This window comes from Macaca mulatta, chromosome 1 (genome assembly GCF_049350105.2).
Source record: "Macaca mulatta isolate MMU2019108-1 chromosome 1, T2T-MMU8v2.0, whole genome shotgun sequence".
Taxonomy (NCBI): Eukaryota; Metazoa; Chordata; class Mammalia; order Primates; family Cercopithecidae; genus Macaca; species Macaca mulatta.
The window spans coordinates 216284940-216310000 of record NC_133406.1 but is presented as its reverse complement, the minus strand read 5'-3'; the positions used below and the strand labels follow the sequence as shown (position 1 = coordinate 216310000).

General features: G+C 40.3%; 1 protein-coding gene and 1 pseudogene across 49 annotated transcripts in view; one reads left to right on the top strand and one right to left on the bottom strand.

Annotated features, from left to right (window-relative positions):
• Window positions 1–22513, top strand: part of SRRM1 (serine and arginine repetitive matrix 1) — a 29583-nt gene extending 7070 nt beyond the window's left edge. For 7 of the 49 annotated variants that reach the window (XM_015131335.3, XM_015131398.3, XM_077969498.1 and 4 more), the window contains 13 exons: window positions 801–1004; window positions 1801–1995; window positions 2300–2419; window positions 4244–4518; window positions 10071–10151; window positions 10656–10742; window positions 12282–12426; window positions 12800–12841; window positions 16391–16501; window positions 18658–19122; window positions 19655–19850; window positions 20932–21141; window positions 21424–22513. In XM_015131335.3, coding sequence (XP_014986821.2) covers window positions 801–1004; window positions 1801–1995; window positions 2300–2419; window positions 4244–4518; window positions 10071–10151; window positions 10656–10742; window positions 12282–12426; window positions 12800–12841; window positions 16391–16501; window positions 18658–19122; window positions 19655–19850; window positions 20932–21141; window positions 21424–21528 — 2236 coding nt within the window. In that variant the 3' untranslated portion in view covers window positions 21529–22513. The remainder of the gene's footprint in view (window positions 1–800; window positions 1005–1800; window positions 1996–2299; window positions 2420–4243; window positions 4519–10070; window positions 10152–10655; window positions 10743–12281; window positions 12427–12799; window positions 12842–16390; window positions 16502–18657; window positions 19123–19654; window positions 19851–20931; window positions 21142–21423) is intronic. The other 42 variants (XM_015131381.3, XM_077969581.1, XM_015131411.3 and 39 more) reach the window with 15 other exon arrangements.
• LOC114675409 (small nucleolar RNA U13) lies at window positions 16558–16652 on the bottom strand (annotated as a pseudogene).
• Window positions 22514–25061: the final 2548 nt, after the last annotated feature.

The following is a 25061-nucleotide window of genomic DNA, read 5'->3' as shown; positions in this document are numbered from 1 at the left end:
GCTTCTGTATTTGTGGTAAAAGGTGAGAACTCCATTAGGCTTTTTATTTTTAGAGTTCTGCTTATTTCTTTCATAAATGTCTGCTGGAATTAGTAAGAGAATTGGTAATTTCTTTGTCCCTTTCATTTATATATTTGATATTAAAATCTCCTTGTGGAAGTAATACTTACAGAGCTAAGCACAGATTGTCATGGTGGTAGCTACTTGACTATTGATGAAGTATGCCTGCCATTTTCCTTCTGTGTGAATAAGAAAAAAAACCTTTGAGTTAGGCAGGCTATTATTAAGCAAAAAGAGGGCTTCTCTTCCAAAAAAGCTATCTTCTTCATGTTTGATATATTTCTCTTTTCTGAAGAACATGTTGCTTTAATGGTACTAGTCATTTTTCTGGCATACTGAGGCTCTTCCTGATGAACTCCACTGTAATCTGTCCGCATCTAAATGTTACATGTTTGGGAGTTTGATTTGTTGTCAGAGATTATCATTGGTTTTAAAGCATCCTCTTTGCCTCTGAAAAGTTGGTCTTTTGAGCTCTGGGAATGATAAAGAACCTAAGTCTAGAGTCCCAAGTCAGTGCTTTCCTCCCTTATAACTGATATACTCGAGAGTGTTATCTTTCATTTGCTTGTCTTTCTCTTCCCTATCAAGTAGGTGAGATTAGGATGTCTTATTTCCATAGGGAAACATCTCAGATATAAACAACAGTAGTGTAACTAAAGATTAATCCTCACTTCTCCCTTTGACTCCTCTCTTCCAATCCATGTTATTTAAAAATCTGAAAAAAATTGCTTTCATCCTAGACGCAAATCCAGATCTCCTTCCCCTAGAAGACGATCTTCCCCTGTCAGGAGAGAGAGAAAGCGCAGTCATTCTCGATCTCCCCGTCACAGAACCAAGAGCCGGAGTCCTTCCCCTGCTCCAGAAAAGAAGGAAAAAACTCCAGAGCTCCCAGAACCTTCAGTGAAAGTAAAAGAACCTTCAGTACAAGAGGCTACTTCTACTAGGCAAGTACATAAAAATTCATTTATAAATAATCACAATTTTAGATTAATAATGACTGCAAATAATGACATCTGAGTTAAACTAGTTATTCTCCTTTTAGATTTTTTAAATTATAAAATTAGTTTGTTGAAAAGAAATTGTTTAGGAAAATATATTTAAAGAAAATGCCCCAAAGGGTGACCATTACTATCTTTTGGTTAAATTGTTTCAGGTATTTTGTGTATTGTAACTTGCTTTTTTTCCTCAATGTATTGTGGACAACTTCGCACTTTTAAGAAATGTATGTGGTTGCCAGATGCAGGGGCGCATGCCTGTTATCTCAGCACTTGGGGAGGCTGAGGTGGGTGGATCGCTTGAGCTCAGGAGTTAGAGACCAGCCTAGGGCAACATGGTGAAACTCTGTACTAAAAATACATATATACACACACACACAAATTAGCCGGGCATGGTGGCACATGCCTATAGTCCCAGATGCGTATAGTCCCAGCTACTCAGGAGGCTGAGGTGGGAGGATCACTTGAGCCTGAGAGGTTGAAGCTGCAGTGAACCAAGATCATGCCAGTGTACTCCAGCCTGAGTGATAAGAGTGAGACCGTGTCTCAGAAGAAAAGAAAGTGTACGCGATTAGAATTATTAGTTGCTCGGTTTCACTGATAGGTGTGTATGTATCTTTTGGAGCTAGAGACAAGTCTGTAAATTTTGAAAAGGTTTAGAAATAATTTATTACATCATTGTATAATGATTTAGAAGTCTGAGTACAAGAAGGCAAAAGAAAAAAAAAAGCTTTTGTTTCCACAGTGACATTCTGAAAGTTCCCAAACCTGAACCTATACCAGAGCCTAAAGAACCTTCTCCAGAAAAAAATTCTAAAAAAGAAAAGGAGAAGGAGAAGGCCCGACCACGATCTCGGTCACGCTCCAAATCAAGATCCCGGACGCGGTCCCGCTCTCCTTCTCACACTCGACCTAGACGGCGCCATAGATCCCGATCAAGGTGAGTTGTGGCTTTAAGATCAACAAATATCTTAGGTTTTATATGCTACTGTACTGGGTACAATTAGATAAATAATTTCAAAGCAGTAGAAGATGTTTAGTACAAATAGTTTTTGAATGTACACAGAGAATTTGAGGACACTTTTCTGTGTACCGTAAAAGTGTCTGCATAAATGGAAAATTGTGATCCTTGAAATTTATTTTTTAGATGTAGCCATTAGAAAAAAGATGTAGCCTTAGAAAACTAAGGCAAGAAATTCCTCACTCCTGGTTTATTCAGGACCTAATTCTGTTTGTTATGGCAGATCGTATTCACCTAGAAGGCGGCCAAGCCCAAGAAGGCGGCCATCTCCTCGAAGAAGAACTCCACCAAGAAGAATGCCTCCTCCACCAAGGCATAGAAGGAGTAGATCACCTGTAAGACGGTAAGATTTTTAAAATTTGGAAGTGTCAAGTGTTTGACACTTCTGGATAATCTTTCTTTTAGGATAATCTGTAAATTAGTGTCCCTGGAAGAAAGAACTCATAGGTGATATTAGACAATGTCTTCTAAAGAATCTGTTTCATTTGAAGTGTAATGCAATTGTCCTTGTTATGAAAAATGTCTAGTCTGGTGTTGGAAAGTAAACGAGAAATTAATCATCTTATTGATACTTTTCTGTTAACTTTTACCCTTCTAGAGTTCACCAAGAAATCCTACTAAGTAAGGGAATTGGCCATCTTCTCTTTGGCTTTTAACTGGCTTCTGAAAAGTAGCTGATGATAGGACCAGTAAGCTCCTTTTGCCAGTATTAAAGTAAATCATTTGCTATTATACTTTGAGAAAAATACTTTCTATGAATTTTTTGTAAAATTCTCAGAAAATTCTCATTATAGAAGTAATGAGGCTTATAAGTAATTCAGACAGAAATAGTATAACTTGGAAGTTTTCCATAATCCCGGGGGAATATATCTGTATTCCATAGATATAATTGTTATTACTAGTTTAGTGTCTATTTTTGAAAACCCCGACTGTACCAGTGTTCTTTTTCTTAAATCATTCTAAAATGAGCATATGATAAAATATTTCAATCTTGGACATATCACTTTAAACAAAAAGTTAGTGGCTAAATCTACCCAAAGTAGAGTCCTAGTGCACTGGTAGCAGAGTTTTTGTGCCTTCTTGCAATACATTTCACCTGGCTTTGGAAGAAATGCCAATGATTAAGCTTCCAGTTTTATCTTGGACAGAAGTTTTTGTTTGAATCTTTTAAAGTTCTTTTCAGGGAACCAAATCAATTTGGAAATAAAGAGGGGAAAAATCAAGTAAGCTTTGTAAAGTTACTTTGTTTCTGCAGTCAGGTTTTTCAGAGTCCCATACGTTTGAAAATTCTCTTTGGGGAGGGGTTGTCAAGATATATTGAACTATTACCACTATTACAAAGAATTGATGTGTTACTGCTCATAGAGGAGATTAGTGAGGTAAATGGTCAGTCAGTTTTCAGGCATCACACTTTTCTAATTCCCCTTTAGGAGAATAGTAATGCTGGTGCTTCCTAGTACGAGATTAGTGGAAACAGCTATTTCTTATACCGGAGTTTTGCAAACAGCATGTTTAAATTGTGCTTACTCAGCCATTTAGCAGTCAATATTTTACAGATTGTTTAAGATTCCCTTTCAGCCAGTTTTTGTCTCACACTTAAGGTAGGGTTTCTTTTTTTCAGGTTCTCAGGAATTCTTCCGCCAAAGGTGAATTCTGCAGGTACACATAATTGCAACAGAACTTAACACAAATTTTGCCGCAGAATTCGAGAGGCCCCTGCTTCTAAGTTTATGTAGCTAAATGAATTCTTAGTTTTGCACACCTTTTTAAAAAATGCAACCTAAAGGTTTCTCAACATTGTGTTATTAAATGAAAAATACCTTGCCCCCAAATTTTGTATGCAAACTCCAAAACACCAATACCATTCCTAAGGCAGAAGGACTAGTTATTTTATTATAGCATTCAACCTGACAAGTTTTATAACTGGAGAGAGAACACAGACAGAAGCATTTATCAGATTAAGTTGTTTATATTTAGTCTCAGAACTAGCTGTTTCCTGGCCTAGGTTATGGTTTTTTTCCCCATTCTTTTGGACTCATTTATGTGCTTAGCTACATAAACTCAAAAGTTGGATTAAAATAGCTGTATTTTTGTGTAAACTGTTCATACCTGTAAGGCCGTTCTTTAAAAGTGTGCAATTAGTGAATATGAATACTTCATTCCACAGAAGAAGACGTTCTTCAGCATCCTTGTCTGGGAGTAGCTCATCATCCTCTTCATCTCGTTCACGGTCACCACCAAAGAAGCCTCCCAAGAGGACATCCAGCCCCCCTCGGAAAACTCGTAGGTTATCTCCTTCAGCAAGTCCTCCAAGGCGAAGGCACAGGCCATCACCTCCTGCAACTCCACCACCCAAAACTCGGCATTCCCCAACACCTCAGCAGTCAAACCGTACAAGAAAAAGTCGTGTTTCCGTGTCTCCAGGGAGAACTTCAGGTAAAGGTAAAAATCAAACACAGATGAAACATGTTCTCTCTTTCTTTGACTACAAAGCATAGTCAGTTACTGCACCTGCTTACTCTCAAAGTATAAAATAGCTAGATAATATTTGTGTCTGATACTCTCTGTAAGTTTGCTTATAGGCCTACCTCTTTCCTGCTTTAAAATCTTGGGGCTTTTTTATGTGTAAAAGCATTTTGTTTTTAGCAATGCCCTCTGGCATTGTGCAGGTGGATAAATCTTTTACCAGCCGTGGGCTGTTTGAGTTGGGGTAACATATCGAAGTTTGCGTTGGCATGATAAGGGATCATTTTATTACTATGAGGCCAGTTAACTTTTTTTTCTCCTGAAGATTTTTGGTTTGATATCTTAAGTAAGAGGACTTCATATTCTCTTTTAGTTCTTTCTTGGCCGCGTTGCGCTCCCAAGCAAAGGACATGGTGTCCTCTTAAAAGCTGATTTGTTTTTTTAATTTAGGCTCTAGGCAGGGTTCTTCTGAGTGTTGTCCTTGCTTTATTCTGCAGATTGATTTCTGAGGAATTTATGATCTGTGATCCTGCCAGGCAAGTAGAATGCTGTGTTAGTCTGAGTGAAGGTTGTGGTCTATTGGGGTTTGTTCTGTGAGCATTAAATACGCATGGAAAAAACTAGTGTCCATTTGAACCAGGCTCTCTGGAGCTTAGGGCTGGAATGATACAGCCTAAAAGGTGAGTAGTAAGGGATGGGGAGGATCTTAAAAGCTGCTATAGCAATTGAATTTTAAGGAGCAATCTGTAGGTTAACACATACTGGGGTTGTTATGATCATATTGAAAATTTCATGTTAGAGCCAGGTGTGGTGGCATGAGCCTGTAGTCCCAGCTACTCAGAAGGCTGAGGCAGGAAGATCACTTGAGCCCAGAAGTTCAAGGCTGGCTTCAGCACCGTAGCGAGATCCTGACTCTTAAAAAAAAGAGAGAAAAAATTTCAGATTAGAAACAAAGAAATGGGGATGGACAAAATTTTCATTATACATTTTAGTGAGCTTGATGAGATCGGCATTGCTAATTATTCACCCTGCTGCCTTCTCTCTCCACTCCCCAACGATGCAATGTGGTGATACCTAGGAAGGCAAATTTTGCTTTCCTTTTTTGTATCTGTGACAATGAGGCATAGATAAGCTGACAGTGAAAGGGTGACCAGCGGTTTATGGTAGTCTTTAAAAAGTAATGTTTTCTGAATTGTGACATTTTTATTGTAGTGATACATTGATTAAATAAGACATGGACATTTTTGTTGGCCCCTTATACAAGCAGCTAGTGAAAGTAGAGAAGACTGTAACTGTTCCAGGTTCAGTCCTCAGTTTGAGAGAGGGGCTTCAGGATCACTATTTTTATAACCTCATGTACCATACTGCTTTTCAGCATTGGGAAAATTTCAGTCCATTTTTAGTTACCATGTCCAAATCTGATGCCCATGGCCCTGACCTATTTTGTCTTTTCCTGTGAAGTTTGTACTTCTGAATATTTACTCTTTGTCTGGAGCCACAAAACTCTCTAGGGAAAAAAACAAGTGTTTCCACCTGTTACTTTGCAAAAACACATCAAATGATGATTTTTTTCTATTTTTTTCATATAGCCAAAGAGTTGCAAAAGTACCTGAACAGAGGGACCAATCTTTGTTAAAATACGTTGATTGTTAAGAATTATTAGGTACCTTTTAAAAAGCATATGCACAGATGCTAATTTCTTGTGTTTTGGCATATATTTTTTGCAAACAAGACAGAGTGGATATGTACATAGGAAAGAAGTAAGCCATGGTGAAAATAAGTAGTTCTGTGGGTTTTGGGACAGGGCTTCCATGTCCAAACAGCCTACTCAAAGAGAGGCGCTACAGGCTCTAGTCAGAGTCTCCCTTGTGACCACTGGAGCTGAATATTGGTTTGAGCTACTTGGAAATAACCTCTCCTCCACCTCCTCCCTGCTCCCCAAAATAGAGCCAGCATCTCACTCTGTCACCCGGGCTGGAGTGCAGTGGCCCAGTCATAGCTCATTGCAGCTTCCAACCCCTGAAATTACAGGTATGAGCCACCACACCCGGCCTAGACATAACCTTTTATATTGGACTGATCCTAGCCCCCTATGATGAAATTTCGGAGCTAGAAAAGACCTTAACAGTTGTCAGCAAGAAACAGATTTTCAGGTTAGTTGACTTGGTCAAGGTCAACCAGCTAGGAATAAAACTTGAGTTGCCATTCCCAGTTAAATAATGAATACTTTTCCCAGCTTTCCTACACCAGAATTCCTCTTTGATTGCTAAAGGTGAGAGGTGGAGGGCAGGGTTGAAATTGTTTAGCTTCTCTGTCTGGTAGTGTAATTTCAGAAATTGCAGTTTCCACTACTTAGAACAGTAACATCATTGAAATGTAATAGATACTACAGTTATATTTTCTGTAGTGGCCACTAATCAGGGCCTTAGGGCTCTGTTCTTGATAGTGGGCAAATGGAGTGGGAGGGAGGCAGGAAAAGTGTTTAGGGGAACTTACAGGTTAATTATTTGAAAGAGAGTATACAGTCATCTGAAGGGATCTTAGGGGAAACATTTGTAATTATTGACATCTCGTTAAATTGACATTATCTTAGTAGTACATAAAATAGTGCTTTGAAATCAGTGGCACAGTCAGTGAAGTATGTTAACATGATTGATACTGGTGGTGGCGGTGTGATAATTTTACTTAGATTAGCTTGGCCACATAAATTGTACTCTCTATCTAGACACTTAATGGTTACTTTACTATTGCTGGTCACAGAATAACTTATCTTTATAAGTGATCTTTTAGGCAGATCTAAGATTAATAATTAATAGGACTGTTGGAGTAAATTTAAAATTCTGGTTTTAAAGTTGCCTTCTACGTTGTCTGACTTCATGCTAGAATGATTTTGTCCCTTGAATACTTAAAATAAAACAACATTACCAAAAAGTAAATGGTGTAAAGTCTCATCTAGAAAAATAGAAATCTGAAGGGCTATTATAATATTAATAATGCTGATTCAATTGTATGAAACCAGAGTAGGAGTATATAAATGATCCTTGTTTGATGGTATAAATTTTTCTTTTTTTGGAGACGGAGTCTTGCTCTGTCGCCCAGGCTGGAGTGCAATGGTGCGATCTCGGCTCACTGCAACCTCTGCCTCCCAGGTTGAAGCGATTCTCCTGCCTCAGCCTCATGAGTAGCTGGGATTACAGGCGCATGCCACCACACCCAGCTAATATAAATGTATTAATAAAGACTACTTTAGCTAAGTAATTAGTGAGAAATTGAATCAGGATGCAACTCCAGATGTGTATTTCCATTGGGGGAAAATGTAAATAATGTTACAATTCACTGGTATTATATAATGAATAGGCTTTTGCCAACTATCTGGTAAGCATAACCACATTTTTAATGTTTCTTAGGGGAAGATGTGTCCAATCAGTCAGCTTCCAAAGCAAGTTTGGGAACCCAGTTCTCTGAGGTGGTAACTTGGACATGCACTTTTTAACTAGATGCCCATAATATCTTTTCAGAAATTGAGGATTAAGTAACACTTAAAAATATGGACTTAAAAAAAGAGCCTCAAATAGTTAACAATTTTAAAATATTTTATTTCTTTGGATTTGTTAAAATACAAGTATGAAATATAGTTGGCTATTTGCACTGTCATGATTCCTGATATCTAATTGAGTGATAGCCATTCTTTACCCAATCCAGTGATTTGTCCAAATGGCTTATTACGTAGAAATTTTAAGAAAAGTCGCTGGGCGTGGTGACTCACGCCTGTAATCCCAGCACTTTGGGAGGCCGAGGTGGGCAGATCACCTGAGGTCGGGAGTTCAAGACCATCCTGACCAACATGGAGAAACCCTGTCTCTACTAAAAATACAAAATTAGCCAGGCGTGGTGGTGCATGCCAGCTACTCGGGTGACTGAGGCAGGAGAATCCCTTGAACCCGGGAGGCAGAGGTTGCAGTGAGCCCAGATCGTGCCATTGCACTCTAGCCTGGGCAACAAGAGCGAAACTCCCGTCTCAAAAAAAAAGAAGAAAAGTCTGTTCATTGAAAAGGCATACCGGTAAATTCTTCATTTTGATTTCTTTTGCAAAGATGCAATTACTGTGTTAGATCACTGGTTCTCTAATTACTGCCCCTTGGAATAAACCATTACAGAATTCTGAATGTGAATGTCTGTTAAATGAGATGTATCTGCATTCTGAGTAAAACATTCCATGATAATTGCTTTAATCACACAAAACAGGTATCAGGATCCCGAGGGGATCAAATTGTCAGTAGGTTTATTTCGAACTGGGATGTTCTCAAGTGGTGTTTCAGGTTAATCTATGGTATATATATGTTTATATGTGAATATACTTAACAATTTTAGTTGTAGCAATGGATAGATACTATAAGCAGAGATAGTTGTTCAGATCAAAACCGATGCCCTAAAAATAGACTCTTGGATTCACATCTTAGCTCAATTAAATTGTCTTTGTGACTGAGGTGAAGTTGCTTCTTTTTAAGCCTCAGGTTTCCTCTTTATGAAATGGAACAGGGAGAAAGGGATGTGATACCAGCAACTGTGTTAATAGTATGTCCGATACAGCAGGTTTACCAAAGGTAGTTACCATATTTCTATGTCATTGGCAAAAGACAGTTGGATAATTCAGAGGATACCCACTGCTCTCCTACTACTTTAGCTATAGAAATGCCTTTTTTTCTTTCTAGCTCTTTGGAAAGAATTCTTGAGTCTTCGTATTTAATAATTTTTACCATTTGTGGCGGTCTGCTTTTTTTCATGGGTAGCTTAAATCCCCTGTGCTGTTGTGAAGATTATGCTCTACATAAAGAACCTTTAGTCTGTTGGGCAGCCATTCTTCTTTTCTAGACCAAATATCTTTGTGAAAGTTGCATCAGATCTTATTTCTTAATCATTTATCATCTTTTACTTTTCTGAACCCACCTATAGTGGTTGCTTAAAAGCTTTCATGTTGATGAATTCTCTGAAAGTGTGAGAGAGAGTGTGGGTGTGGAGGGTGTGTATTTTAGGTTGTGAAGTGCAAGTCGCACACAGAGGTTTACTTTACTGAGCTTGTTCTCCTCAGTAGCAGCTCCCAATTTCCCTTAAATGTTGGTTTTCTTGGGAGAATCTCAAGATTTGAAAATCATTGTAGAACTTCTTGAGGCTTTTCATTAAACAGTTAAAAAATTCTTGCCTCACTTCAGATAGTGTTCGGATATGACAAAAAGGTCTTACAGGAATTTTTTAATTCTTCATAAATTCTTTTTGAGAGTAGTCACACCCATTTTTGTAATAGCAGGAAGGCATCTTGGCTGGGTGCAGTGGCTCATGCCTGTAATCCCAACACTTTGGGAGGCTGAGGCAGGAGGATTGCTTGATGTCAGGAGTTTAAGACTAGCCTGACTAATATAGTGAGACCCCGTCTTTATTTTAAAATAATAATTTTAAAAATTGAAAGAAAGGCATCTTGTCTAGACCTTTTTTTGTACATAAGCTTCTTTTCTATTCTTATTCTTTTTTAGTGACAAAACATAAAGGTACTGAGAAAAGAGAATCCCCTTCACCAGCACCGAAGCCTAGAAAAGTAGAGTTATCTGAATCGGGTAAGTTTGTTGTTTTTTTGTGGTGTTTTGTTTGTTTTTGTTTTGCTTTTCTTAAAGCTGATTTTGATTTTTTGCACATTTGGTCATCCCCTTCTGCTTGAAGATTAAGCATAGGATAAGAGCTAAGACTCTGAAGTCAGACAGACTTGGTTGGAATCTCCTGTTCCAGAATTTAACTGTTTCTGTTTTAATTATCTGAGCCTTTCTTCTTTCAGCTCCGAAATAGGGGCAGTAGAGGTTTTTGACAGTTAACTGTATCTGCTTATAAAATGCTTGGCACCCGCCTGACCTGTAATAAATGCCTAAATACATTTTATTGTATTTGGTGAAGATAGTCTAAATCAGCATGTGAATTGGCATTTTAAACTCTTTTTTTAAAAAAATATAGTAGTTGTATTTTTGTTCCAACCAAATGAAGGTTTGAGAGACTATTTTCCTATTCAAATTGCAAATTTTCTATATGCGTAACTAAAGAAACACTTTCTAAATGCATCCATCTTTCAGAAGAAGATAAAGGTGGCAAAATGGCTGCAGCAGATTCTGTGCAGCAGAGACGCCAGTACAGACGACAAAACCAGCAATCTTCATCTGGTATGGACGGTGATGAAAGTTTTTTTCTACCTGTATTTCCTAATAAATATTTGGTATATGTATGTGTGCAGCACGAGTACTTAACTTGCCTACATAGAAATCTGTCTGAGGAGGCAGGATTGTTTTCTTTTTTTGGTTTTAAGTCCTTTTGCAAAATTTAATCTTCTGTTACATTGTTATAAAAGTAATAGGCCCTGGCTGGGCGCGGTGGCCCAAGCCTGTAATCCCAGCACTTTGGGAGGCCGAGATGGGCTCATCACGAGGTCAGCAGATCAAGACCATCCTGGCTAACACGGTGAAACCCTTTCTACTAAAAAAATACAAAAAACTAGCTGGGCGAGGTGGCAGGCACCTGTAGTCCCAGCCACTCGGGAGGCTGAGGCAGGAGAATGACGTAAACCTGGTAGGCGGAGCTTGCAGTGAGCTGAGATCCGGCCACTGCACTCCAGCCTGGGCGACAGAGCGAGACTCCGTCTCAAAAAAAAAAAAAAGGTAATAGGTCCCTAGGATACAATAGTGAAACAGAAGTATAAAATTGGAAGAGTATCGTTCTTTTTCCAACCTCCCAAAGCTTTTATTCAGAAATTTTATTCAGAAAAAGGAAAGAACCCCACAGAAGCTCAACTGTAGATATGTTGCCTCCCTTTTTAACTTAACAGTGTATTTAGAACATCTTTCCCTATTAAAAATCTAGACTGGCCGCAGTGGCTCACACCTGTAATCCCAGCACTTTGGGAGGCCGAGGTGAGCGGGTCACTTGAGATCAAGAGTTCAAGACCATCCTGGCCAACAAGGCGAAACCCCGTCTCTATGAAAAATACAAAAATTAACCGGGCATAGTGGCGCACACCTGTAATCTCAGCTACTTGGGAGGCCCAGGCAGGAGAATCCCTTGAACCCAGGAGGCAGAGGTTGCAGTGAGTGAGCTGAGATAGCACCACCGCACTCCAGCCTGGGAGCCTGGGCAACAGAGCAAGACTTTGTCTCCAAAACAAAAAAAGAAAAAGAATCTACCTTATTATTTTGCTATTTGCATTTTTTATTATAAGAACATACCAGGCTGGGTACGGTGGCTCACGCCTGTAATCCCAACACTTTGGGAGGCTGAGGTAGATGGATAACTTGAGGTCAGGAGTTTGAGACCAGCCTGGCCAACATGGCAAAACCCTGTCTCTACTAAAAATACAAAGATAGGCATGATGGTGCAGGCCTGTAATCCCAGCTACTCAGGAGGCACAAGCGATCTTTCTGCCTTGGCCTCCCAAGGGGCGTGAGCCACTGTGCCCAGCCTAGACTTCTTAGGGTGTGCCATCTTGATTGGATTACACTGTGGAAATGATTTCTATGTCTTATTTAAATAATGAATATGCTTGGCTTTGAAATCATTGATCATATATTGATGATGATTCCGTTCAGAACTGATGGTCTATATACATGCTTGCTTGCCCTAGTGAACGCTCCATCCACCTAGATTTTGGAAAACTTGGACAGATTCAAGCACAAACCTAATGTAATATTTTTTTTATTGTGTAATTATAGACTCTGGCTCCTCCTCCTCCTCAGAAGATGAACGACCCAAGAGGTCCCATGTGAAGAATGGTGAGGTTGGCAGGCGGCGGAGACATTCCCCTTCCCGGAGTGCTTCTCCATCACCACGAAAGCGGCAAAAAGAGACTTCCCCTCGGTAACATCTTTTCTTCAGTGATGTTCACTGATGTTCTGTAATTGTGATGAAATTTGATAACTTGGGATTATTTGAGAATTTGATTAACTTCTTCAAGTATTTGGATATGGTTGGATTTTTGTTTGCTTTTTAGGGTTTTTGTTTTGTTTTTGCTTTGTTGGTGGTTATTAATATTTAATTTAGAACTGGTGAATTTTAAACCACCATGTCATATATGTGTGCATGATTAGAAAAATAAGCCAAATAATTATAACTTTAACTCCTGAACATCTTTGAATATTTAAAAATGTCTCCGTTAATGGTACTTAACCCACCCAAGTAAATAATTTAGTGAATGGAATTCTTGACATTTGTTTTTCTCCACTGCTCTCAGGATGCAGATGGGAAAGCGATGGCAATCGCCAGTGACTAAAAGGTTGGTTAGATACTACTTTGTAAATTAGGGTTACATGTCAAAAATTGTAGTGACTTAATTTCCTATTTAGGTGACCTCATCTCATTCTTAAATATATGGTGACTGTGGCTATGGATGTGCAGATCCTAAGTTGTTTTGGTTTGAGTATTTTTTTAAACACGTTAGATTAATGATAGAATTATACATGAGCTATTTGGTTTAGACCCTCATTTGAACTTAGATTTTTAATATCTGGTTGTGCTCTTTTGTGATAATTTGCATCAACTTACATCAAGCGGCACATGAATTTTTAACAGTATCTGGATACTTTTCAAGACATAGGATTAATTGCTCCTTAGATTTGGCGGGAGGGACTTTGTGGTGACATTAGGGAGGGCAGGAAAAACTAGGGAGAAACTTTAGAAATATTAAAAGTGAGAGGATCACAAGGTCAGGAGATCAAGACCATCCTGGCCAACATGGTGAAACCCCATTTCTACTAAAAATATAAAAATTAGCTGAGCATGGTGGCTCGTGCCTGTAATCCCAGCTACTCTGGAGGCTAAGGCAGGAGAATCACTTGAACCCAGGAGGCGGAGGTTGCAGTGAGCTGAGGTCACGCCACTGTACTGCAGCCTGGCAACAGAGCTAAACTCCGTCTCAAAAATGAAGAGATAAAAGTGAATGGAAGGCTTTGGCCCTGTTCAGTCTTTCCAATAGTGGAAAGGTGGGTTGCATATCTTTTTTTTTTTTTTTTTTGAGATGGAGTCTGGCTCTATCACCCAGGCTGGAGTGCATTGGTGCGACCTCAGCTCACTGCAACCTCTGCCTCACAGGTTCAAATGATTCTCCTGCCTCAGCCTCCTGAGTAGCTGGGACTACAGGTGCATGCCACCACACCCAGCTAATTTTTGTATTTTTAGTATAGAAGGGGTTTCGCCATGTTGGGCAGGCTGATCTCAAACTCCTGACGTCAAGTGATCCACCCACCTCAGCCTCCCAAAGTGCTGCGATTACAGGCATGAGCCACTGGGCCCGACCGGCATATCTTTATTGAAACTTTTGATTATTAGTATCAGTGTGACCATAAAACTGTAAACTTTTAGAGCCAAATGCCTAATTCAGGCCTTAATCTCGTAAGTGAGAAGATAGAGGCCCCAATGTGGTAGTTTCTTAGGGCCACAAAGTGACAAAGTCGGATCTTAGACCTATACGTTTGACATTACACTAGTCTGTCTTAACCAGCTGTCTGCTTTTGGGGGCCTTAGCTGCCACTGAATTTTGAAGTGTTTATCCTTGCTGAAGCTATCCCACTATCCTTTTTGTAGCTCAGTTTTTGAAACTGTGTTGCTTTAGGTAATCTCATCAATAAGTGTTTTCTGGGAAAGGAACCAGTGAGCAGTGTTTGTGATGAAGCAAAGCACAGGGTATTTACACTGTGGAGGAAACTGCTGCATGATAATAAAAGACAAAAACCTAAAAAAGATTAGTTTGGCTGCTAAAGCATTCCTTTCCCAGCTATAACTACCTCTGACTTTTGTGAAGTTGCTGGCACAGCAGCTAAACAATTGCTTTACAGAGTTAGATTAGTGGTGCAATTTCTTCTCTTTGATCTCCCCTTCCCTCCCCACCCCGCCCCACACACCAAATTATGGAACTACTTGTTGTTCTGGAAAGAGATTTCTCACAGCAGTAAAATCAACACGAAAATTTATTGCTGTACTCCAGGATGTTTTTGTTTTATTTCTCGTCATTTAAAAAGTATTTTAAGTTATATACCAGCAGCTTAAAGTTTAATGCCATTAAAAATTGCCATCAGGTGCCTAGGATTTAGAGATGGAGGAAGGATTATTTGGGATTATGCTTCAGTATCATATTTTAGAAGGGGAGATGGAGGCTGGGTGCGGTGGCTCATGCCTATAATCTCAGCACTTTGGGAGGCTGAGGTGGATGGATCACCAGAGGTCAGGAGTTCAAGACCAGCCTGACCAACATGGCAAAACCCCGTCTCTACTAAAAATACAAAAAATTTAGCCGGGCGTGGTGGTGCATGCCTGGAGTCCCAGCTACTCGGGAGGCTGAGGCAGGAGAATGGCTTGAATCTGGGAGGTGGAGGTTGCAGTGAGCCAATATCGTGCCATTGCACTCCAGCCTGGGCAACAAGAGCAAAACTCCATCCCCCCAAAAAAAAAAAAGAGGCTCACGCCTGTAATCCCAACACTTTGGGAGGCCGAGGCGGGCGGATCACGAGGTCAGGAGATTGAGACCATCCTGGCTAACACTGTGAAACCCCATCTCTACTAAAAATACAAAAAATAAGCCGGGCATGGTGGTGGGCACCTGTAATCCCAGCTACTCGGGAGGCTGAGACAGGAGAATGGCGTGAACCTGGGAGGCGAAGCTTGCAGTGAGCCCAGATCGTGGCCACTGCACTCCAGCCTGGGCAACAGAGCGAGACTCCGTCTCAAAAAAAAAAAAAGAGAAAGAAAAGAAAGGGGAGATAAAGCCTGGTTTTGAATATTTGATATGTATTTAGTGTGAGGTCTTAGTCCCCACAAAGCATAAGCAGATTTAAGTTGAAAAATTTAGTGGTGAATTTTAGGATTTTGTCTGTTCAGTTAGCAGAGCTTTCTTAATTTCAAAGGGGAACCAAGACAAAACATAATTCCAGATTCACAGGAAGCATGAGTCCTGTCCTGGGCAAAAAAAAATTAAGAGCTTGGAGCAGAGACATCCAGATTTGGGTCTTAAGCCACTTGTGACTATTGGCATTTTTGAATTTCTGTATTAGTCTCTAAAGCAGTTGATTCCTAGTAAGGAATCAGAATCACCTGGAAAGCCTTTCCCAAAAACACCTGGCTGGACCTTAGCCTAGACCTGGTAGACATAAATGTCACATAAGCTTACCAGGTGGTTCTAATGTGCATCCCCAATAAAAAGCAGTGCTCTGATGTGCTGTTGCTGAACTTTTTCACTCTGTGTCATGTCAAGAATGTTCTGTATTGTGATCCAGAGTAAAACAAAAATTTCACAAAACAGTATTTACCCTTGTCACAAGTAAAACACTGTGGTTTTATTAATTGTTTCAATGCTGCCACCCAGGGTCTTCACTAAGGGTCTTGACCTGTAGTTTGAAAAACACTGTTCTGAAACTTAGTAACCATTGCTGCCCTTGGGGTTAATGATAATTGAAACCGTGTTTTCTGGGTCACTGTAAATGCCACTGACTGAAAGTTAACTATAGGCCAGGCGTGGTAACTCACACCTGTAATCCCAGCACTTTGGGAGACTGAGGCGGGTGGATCACCTGAGGTCAGGAGTTCAAGGCCAGCCTGGCCAACATGGTGAAACTCCGTCTCTACAAAAATATTTTTAAAAATTAGCCAGGCACGATTATGGGTGCCTGTAATCCCAACGACTCAGGAGGCTGAGGCGGGAGAATTGCTTGAACCCAGGAGGTGGAGGTTGCAGTGAGCTGAGATCGTGCCATTGCACTCCAGCCTGGGCGACAGAGCGAGACTCCATCTCAAAAAAAAAAAAAAAAATTAACAGTAATTCTTCTTGGTTTAGTGGTAGACGGAGGAGAAGTCCATCCCCACCACCCACCAGAAGGCGACGGTCTCCTTCTCCCGCCCCTCCTCCTCGACGGCGCAGGACTCCCACACCACCACCACGACGAAGGTACTTTGTTAAATACGCTAACTGGAGCGTCTCCCCAACTCCCCCAACCCCTGACATATCAGATGAGTAACGGGGCTCACTTCATAACAGGGTTGGAGAGAGGCACAGCTCATGAAAACCCAATCATCATGCTTAGGAACTACAAAAGGATCTCTGAATCTTTCTGATTATTATATCTTATTAGAGTAAGCAGACTAGCATTGTTCAGCCAGTCATAAAAGATCACATATGATTCCATCTATATGAAAAGTCTAGAATACACAAATCTATAGAGATAGAACACAGATTAGGGTCGGGTGGACATGTGGATGGTAATGGCTGCAGAACTATATGAATATACTAAAATCATTTAATTGTATACTTTAAATGGGTAAATAGGTGGATTTTATAGCAGGTGAATCACATATTGTGATAAAGATGTTAATACATTGAAAGGTGGTATTGACTAGTAATTGCAAATAGAAAATTTAGAGATTCCTGTCAGATAGCTCTTACCTAAATAATCAAAGATAACATCCTCAATAAAACATACTGGCATCATGTATTTCCTGGATACTTCTGTAGTATGCTTACCAGTTATGCCGAACCTCAGTCTAATTATTAGGAAATATCAGAGAAACCCAAATTGAAAGTCATTCTACAGAATACCTGACCAGTATTCGAAAGTGTCAATCATGAAAGACAATGACAGAAACAGTCACAGATTGGCAGGAACTAAAGAGATGTAGGGTCCTGGAGCAGAAAAGGGACATTCATTAGTGGAAAATTGGGGTTGTTTTGCTATTTTAGTAATACTGAGTTATCACTGAGGTTCATTTTATAGTTTTGCTAATTTTCTTATGGTTATATAAAATATTAGCATGGTGAAGTGGCAGATCTCCTATTTTTGTAGCTCTTCTGTACATCTACAACTATTTTAAAGTAAAAATTAACGTTTAAGTTTTAATGGCATTGCTTGGATATGTTGCCAAGCAATGTAATGGCATGCTGCCACCATTTTTTTTTTTTTTTTTTTAAAAGACAGTCTCACTCGGTCACCCAGGCTGCAGTGCAGTGGCACAATCTCAGCTCACTGTAACCTCTGCCTCCTGGGTTCAAGCAATTCTTCTGCCTCAGCCTCCCGAGTAGCTGGGATTACAGGCACCTGCCACCACACCCAGCCAGTTTTTGTATTTTTTGTACAGATGAAACCATGTTGGCCAGGCTGCTCTTAAACTCCTGACCTCAGGCAATCCTCCTGCCTTGGCCTCCCAAAGTGCTGGGATTACAGGTGTGACCAACTCTGCCCGGCCTGGCTGCCACTCTTGAATGCCTGTTATGTGCCAGGCAAAGTGCTAGGCGCTTTATATGCTTTACTACTAGTCCTCAAAGAGACCTTCCTTGATAGTTGGTATTGTTTGCATTGTTCAGGTGAGGAAATGGGAGTCCAGAATTACTAAATAATTGCCCAGATACAGTGATGAAACTGTACCCTACCACATTTCCAAAGTATATGGCCTGTTGTAAAGCTAACTCTGGGCAGGAATTTACTTTGATCTAAAAGTCTGCAAGATCCAAGAGGAAATTAGGCAGTTTGGCCTGATAAGTGGTCTTCTAAGAGAAAATGGAACAGTCTCTTTGAGGGGAGGTAGAAGTGTCTTTAAGGCTTGTGCAGTGAACTCTTTAATTATTCATACAGTGTCCAAATGCTAATTCAGAGAGGACACCATGTCAGAGACCTCTTTAAAGCACGGACTTCCTAAAGTGACCATAATAGAGTTTTGTTAATAGAGTTACTTGGTTATTATATAATAACTGATGTTCAGTTAATACAGTGCAAGATTCTCTTTCCAAAAAACATTGTTGATTTCGTATAGATGTTAAAAGACTTGACGAATTCACACCTTCTGAAAATTGCAAATTTGTTAATCAAAATGTCTTTTTTTTCTTTTTTATACTTAGTCCTGCAGACAAAGTGTCCTGTGTTGCAGTCAGCTGAGATAAACAAGTTTTATTGATATTTAAGTGAGAATATAAAGATGGCATGTTCACTTGTAAATATATTCCCTTTGCCTAGTGCTAACTACAGTATAGTCAAACCTGCTGATTACTTTTCTCTTCATCCTGTTTCTGTATTTTATTGAGCCTTTCGGCTTAATTATGTATCTTTTTCCTAGGACTCCTTCTCCTCCCCCACGCCGGCGCTCACCTTCTCCTAGAAGATACTCTCCTCCAATACAGAGGAGATACTCTCCTTCTCCACCTCCAAAGAGAAGAACGGCTTCACCTCCTCCCCCTCCTAAACGAAGAGCATCACCATCTCCACCACCAAAGCGGCGGGTCTCCCATTCTCCACCTCCCAAACAAAGAAGCTCCCCAGTCACCAAGAGACGTTCACCTTCATTATCATCCAAGCATAGGAAAGGGTCTTCCCCAAGCCGATCTACCCGGGAGGCCCGATCACCACAACCAAACAAACGGCATTCGCCCTCACCACGGCCTCGAGCTCCTCAGACCTCCTCAAGTCCTCCACCTGTTCGAAGAGGAGCGTCATCATCACCCCAAAGAAGGCAGTCCCCGTCTCCAAGTACTAGGCCCATTAGGAGAGTCTCCAGGACTCCGGAACCTAAAAAGATAAAAAAGTAAAAATATTTTATGCTTTTTCATTAGGAATACTTACATAGCTCTTTATATTTGGAAGCTTCCCGCCCCCCCCCCCCCATATAAAAGGAATAAGTTATGAATATGAGCTTTTAAGTCAAACTTCAGGTACTATTTACAGATCCTGTTCCATTTTTGAGATAGTTTCTATGGCATAAGTTAAATGCCACGGGCTTTTAGTTGGTTCTTAGCAGTTATCAATTTGTTTTTAGGGGTATGCTTCCAAAACTAAACTTAAGTAAGAAATAGAACATTTCTTGTGTGTGATGTAAGGAACTGACATTACTAATCTTATATAAGAAGCATCATTAACAAAATGGATAGAGGATTATGAGGCTTTAGCCACCCTCTAGGAAACATAGGGATGTAAATTGGATATATGTTAGTAGAATCAACTAGCAATCTAAGTGGTATATTTGAAATTCATAACCTGGTTGTCCAGTGTAGTTGGTGGTTTTCTCATGTGAAGAGGTGTCTGTTCTCAATGCTGAATGTTTTTTCCTTTTTGTCTAGGGTTGCTTCCCCAAGCCCACAGTCTGTAAGGAGGGTCTCATCCTCCCGATCTGTCTCCGGGTCTCCTGAGCCAGCAGCTAAAAAGCCCCCAGCACCTCCATCCCCTGTCCAGTCTCAGTCACCATCTACAAACTGGTCACCAGCTGTACCGGTCAAAAAGGCCAAAAGCCCAACACCGAGCCCATCACCGCCAAGAGTATGTGTCTGCCTTATTTTGGACACCCTTTTATAAATATGTATGTGGTCACTTTGAAGCAGAGAAAATGTCATTGGGGCATTAAAATATTAGTGTTTAAACTTTTTTTCCCATTTGTGAGTTATATATCTGATCTTGGGCAGGTTTCTGTATTGCATAAAATCAGTGGTTAGATGTCCATCTGTTTTTTGTTTGTTTTTCGAGACAGGGTCTCAGGCTGTCACCCAGGCTGAGTGCAGTGGGATGATCATAGCTCACCGCAGCCTTCCTGGACTCAGGTGATCCCTTCGCCTCAGCCTCCCAAGTAGCTGGGATTACAGGCACATGCTGCTACACCTGGCTGATTTTTTGTTTTTAACTTTTTGTAGAGACAGGGTCTTGCTGTGTTGACCAGGCTGATCTTGAACTCCTGGCCTCTAGTGATCCTCCTGCTGTGGCCTCAGATGTCCATATTTAATTGGGTTGACTGAATAGTTGTGCAAGCTAACTTGTGAGGAGTTTTAAGTAATTGCTTAGAAGTGTGAAATTGAAATATTATGGATTAAATTATAGGAGCCTGCCTTTTACATAAACTTGGTATGTGTGTCATGAGGAAGAATCAGTCATCCCCACTCTAAAGATAGGAGAGCTCAGATGGTAGCTAGAGACATGGCATTCATACAGGCATGTGTTTAGACTAATGGCGGGTACCATTTATTAAAAGTCTGATACACGTTAGGCAAGTATTGTGGGTGATTTACAGATATTCCCATTTAATTTTCACAAGAGCTTTATCAGGTAGGGATTATTACACTTATTTTAGGTAAAAGGGTCTCAGAAAAAGTTCAACAATTTGTCTGAGGTCAAATAGTTCAGGAGCTGGAATTCAGCTCATCCTGGAGATAGCCCCTGACTTTGAATACCTTTCTTGGTGATAATTGGCCTTGGGTCTTCCCCGCTCACACCCTCCGAAGCCTTTTGGAAATCTTGAGATTTGTCCATTGGGAATTTGAGGAAATAAAATGTTCAGTTGGACAGAATATTAATCAGATTGATTATAAATGCTGGGTGTTTTTTTGTTTTTGTTTTTCCCCCTTCCTAGAATTCAGATCAAGAAGGAGGTGGAAAGAAAAAGAAGAAAAAGAAGGACAAGAAACACAAAAAGGATAAGAAGCACAAGAAGCACAAAAAACACAAGAAGGAAAAGGCTGTGGCTGCAGCTGCTGCAGCTGCTGTGACCCCTGCAGCCGTTGCAGCTGCCACAACCACATTAGCACAGGAAGAGCCGGTGGCAGCGCCAGAGCCGAAGAAGGTATTTATGAACTCTGTGTATGGCTCTCTTGCAGTATACGTACAGATAGCAAAGTCACTTTATTTTGAGAAGTAGCAAAATTGTTTTTTCTACTAATTGACTACTCTGAGATAAAATTCACACACCAAACAGTTAAGCCATTTACAGTTTGTGGTTCCCTGGGTTTTAGTATATTCAGTCGTCGGCCATCCCCACACTTTGATTTTGCTCTTTACTCCGCATTTCCCACCAGTGTTTTAAGACTTAACCAAGTAAATTCTGTTGTTGTTGTGTTTTTTTTAGGAGACTGAAAGTGAAGCTGAAGATAACCTTGATGATTTAGAAAAGCACCTGCGTGAAAAGGCCCTGAGATCAATGAGGAAGGCCCAAGTGTCCCCACAGTCTTAGGGGGAAATGTTTGTTATGATGTAAATTTTATTTGGTTTGTACGCAGTTCAATTTCAAAATTGCTAAAATGTGTTTGAGCTTTAGACTATAACATTTGTTGTAATAATTGCTAGGTTGAAGTTCACCATGTAAAAAAAGGGGGCATGGATTTACATTGCAAAAGGTGTCCACAGTGTATTAGTGACATTCTTTCATTGACAGCTGACATAATTCATTAAGTGAAATAATTTAAGCCAAAAAAAATTCCCTTTTTAAAAAAGGGGGTTTAAATACTGTTGGCATTTTTATGGTTCCTTTAAATGCCCTGGCTATTCCTAGAGGGGGTTTTTTGTTTGTTTTTTTGGTTTTGATCTTCTTTTTGTTTTTCTTTCTTCTTCTTACATTTTTTTCATTTGAGTCTTAGCTCCCATTTAAGTTATGCTACTGACCTTGTATGGTCTGTAAGCTTGCCCAGAAATAAGACCACTGTTTTGAACTACCACAAAAGTATAAATGAATATTTTAATGCCACCATCTTTCCTGTTGCCTGTGGAGTCTCTGCTGAAATGAATCAGGATTCGAGCTCTAGGATGAGACAGAAAATGAAAGCATGTTGTTTGCCAGGACACTGTGGGTTTATATGGATGTGTAACAAGTTGATTTGGAACACTGGACTCTCATTCTGTTCTTCTGGTTTTGTTTTTTTGTTTTGTTTTTTTCTTTTGTAAAGGCAATGAGCTAGTCCCAGAAAGGATCCTTCAGTTACATACAATTTGTTTAATGAAATGTCATGGCTCTGTTCATATCTTTGTCTTGTTCTTCCGATTGGTATATACAAGTTTCAGAGCTCTTGTATTTGGAAGGCTGGAAGGGCCCAGACTTTGGAATAGTGTCTTGGTTTCACTGTTTTTGTTTTGATTTTTTTTTGTTTGTTTTGATTTTTTTTTTTAAACTAAAGCTATATAAAGCTTGTGGATTAAACAGAATAAATTTCTAAATTTAAAAATTTTGCCACTCACTTTTACTTACTTAATAGTGCCTGTGTAAACCCTTTGGTGTGTTGGAAGTTGGGTAAGGGAAAGAAAAGGTGATGAAATTAAGGTTTTACCATCTTTATTTCAGTAATTACTGTGGTGAGTGCTGTAAAGGGAAAGTCTCAGCGTGTGATTGGAACATTTAGAATACTGGTGGGAGAAGTCCACCAGGCAAAGGGAAGAGCATTGCAGTCAGTGTCTGTGTATTCCCTGAGGCAGAAGGAGCCTGGCATGTTAGCAAGTGAACAAAGGCTAAGGAATGACTGGAACACCCTCTGTCGGCGTTGTGTGAGTGTGTGTGTGCACGTGCACGTGCACGCTTGTGCTTAATATTTGGCTATGTACAACCAAGTCTGTTTTGCATTTAAAACTCAGTGGAACGAAAATTTGGGGAAACTTGGCGTTGTTAACATAGTATGAGGTAAAACAGCAACATCTGTATGAAGGAAGTTCACCAGAACTGAGCAGGTCGACACATGTATGGTTTGATTATAAGTTCTGGCAGTTGAAGCAAAACAAGGAAGAAAATGCCTACAATCTTAATTTCTTTCTTTCTCTTCTTTTTTTTTTCTTGAGATGAGGTCTCGCTGTGTCACCCAGGCTGGAGTGCAGTGGTGTGATCTCAGCTCACTGCAACCTCCACCTCCTGGGTTCAAGCGATTCTCCTGCCCCAGCCTCCCAAGTAGCTGGGATTACAGGCGCCGGCCACTACGCCAAGCTAATTTTTCATATTTTTAGTAGCGACGGGGTTTCACGTCTTGGCCAGGCTAGTCTCAAACTCCTGACCTCAAGTGATCCACCTGCCTCGGACTCCCAAAGTGCTGGGATTATAGGCATGAGGCACCACACCCGGCCATAATGCCATAAAAGGCATACCAAAATTAACATGTCCAAAATAAGATTTTTAATATGATCTTCTGATCTCAGTCCATTTCAGTACCTGTCACTGTCATTTCTTCAAAATTGAAGAGTCCTTATAATCAGTGGCCATACTGTCTACTCCCCAATACTCTTGCATGCTGTTCCCTACAGCCCAAGTCACATCACAGGTGTGCTAAAATCCTCAGAAAGCAGTTTCAGAATAAAACAAAAATGTCTTACTATGGCTTGTAAGGGCTAATAGGTTTGGGCCAAATCTGCTTTGGTAACTTTATTGTCACTCAGCAGTCTACTCGAGCCATGCTGGCCACCCTGTCTTCCTTTTTTTCCAAAAAGCTGACTTCTCTTTCAGAGACTTTTGTACCGTGCCCACGGTTCTTTATCCTGGAAGGCACTCCTGGTCTTACTGCTTGTTTCTTTACTTGGTTTGCCTCAGACACTTCCCCAGTTCCCTCTCCTTTGTTTTCATGGATGTCAACTTTTGCTACCTAAAATTATGCATTTACTACCTAAAATAATGCATTTACCACCTAAAATGATGCATTTTTGCTCGCTAGGAAGCTGGTCTTATTCTTGGCTATTTCCCCAGTGGTACAAACCAGTGTACCACGATACACTGTATTCCAGTGTATTCATTCGAGGAATGAGTAAATTTAGTTGTCATTGCATCCATACTGGCCAGATACTACTAGGGTTTGAGGTAAAGTGAAGAGGCCAGACGCAGTGGCTCAGGCCTGTAATCTCAGCACTTTAGGAAGGACGAGGTGGGGGTACTGCTTGAGCCCAGGAGTTTGAGACTAGCCTGGGCAACATAGGTGACCCCCCTAAAAATTAGCTGGTCATGGTGGCATGTACCTGTAGTCCCAGCTACTCCAGAGGCTGAGGAGGGAGGATCATTTGAGCCTGGGAGGTCAGGGCTGCAGCAAGCAGTGATTGTGCCATTTCACTGCAAAAAAAAAAAAAGATGATTGCTGTCCTTAAGGAGCATCCACCTACTGGGTATGCAGACATGCAAACAATTTACGGACTGCACACTGAGTCTGGTGAACCAGGATTTCTACCATAGCTTCTACTGAATGGTCTTGGGCAAGTTACTTGACCTTGAAGTGATGCCATTTCCTCTTCAGTGGAAATGATGGAATCTACCTCAGAGTTTTTGAAGATTTAAATGTGTCAGTTAATACATATAAAGCAATGATACCAAAAGACAGCTTCCCATTCTAACATGACATAGCCATTCTTGTAATTATGGCAAAGTTTAGTTTAGATGACAAAAAAGTATTTTAGATCAGCCCCATGTAAGGCAATTTTTTTTTTTTTTAAGATTTAACTCACATGCCATAAAATTCACCATCTCAGTGGTATTCAGAAGTTATGCAACCTTCACCAATATCTGTTCCAAAATATTGTCGTCACCCCAAAAAGAAACTTTGGGCTCATTAACAGTCACTTCAATTACCCTGACAGTTCTTTTAGCCCCAGCCCCTGGCAAGTACTTTGCTATCTATAGATTTGCCTATTCTGTACATTTCACTGAAATCATACAATATTGGGCCTTTTGTCTGGCTTCTTTCACTTAGCACAGTGTGTTCCAGGTTCGTTCACGTTGTAACAGGCATCAGTGCTTCATTTTTATTTTTA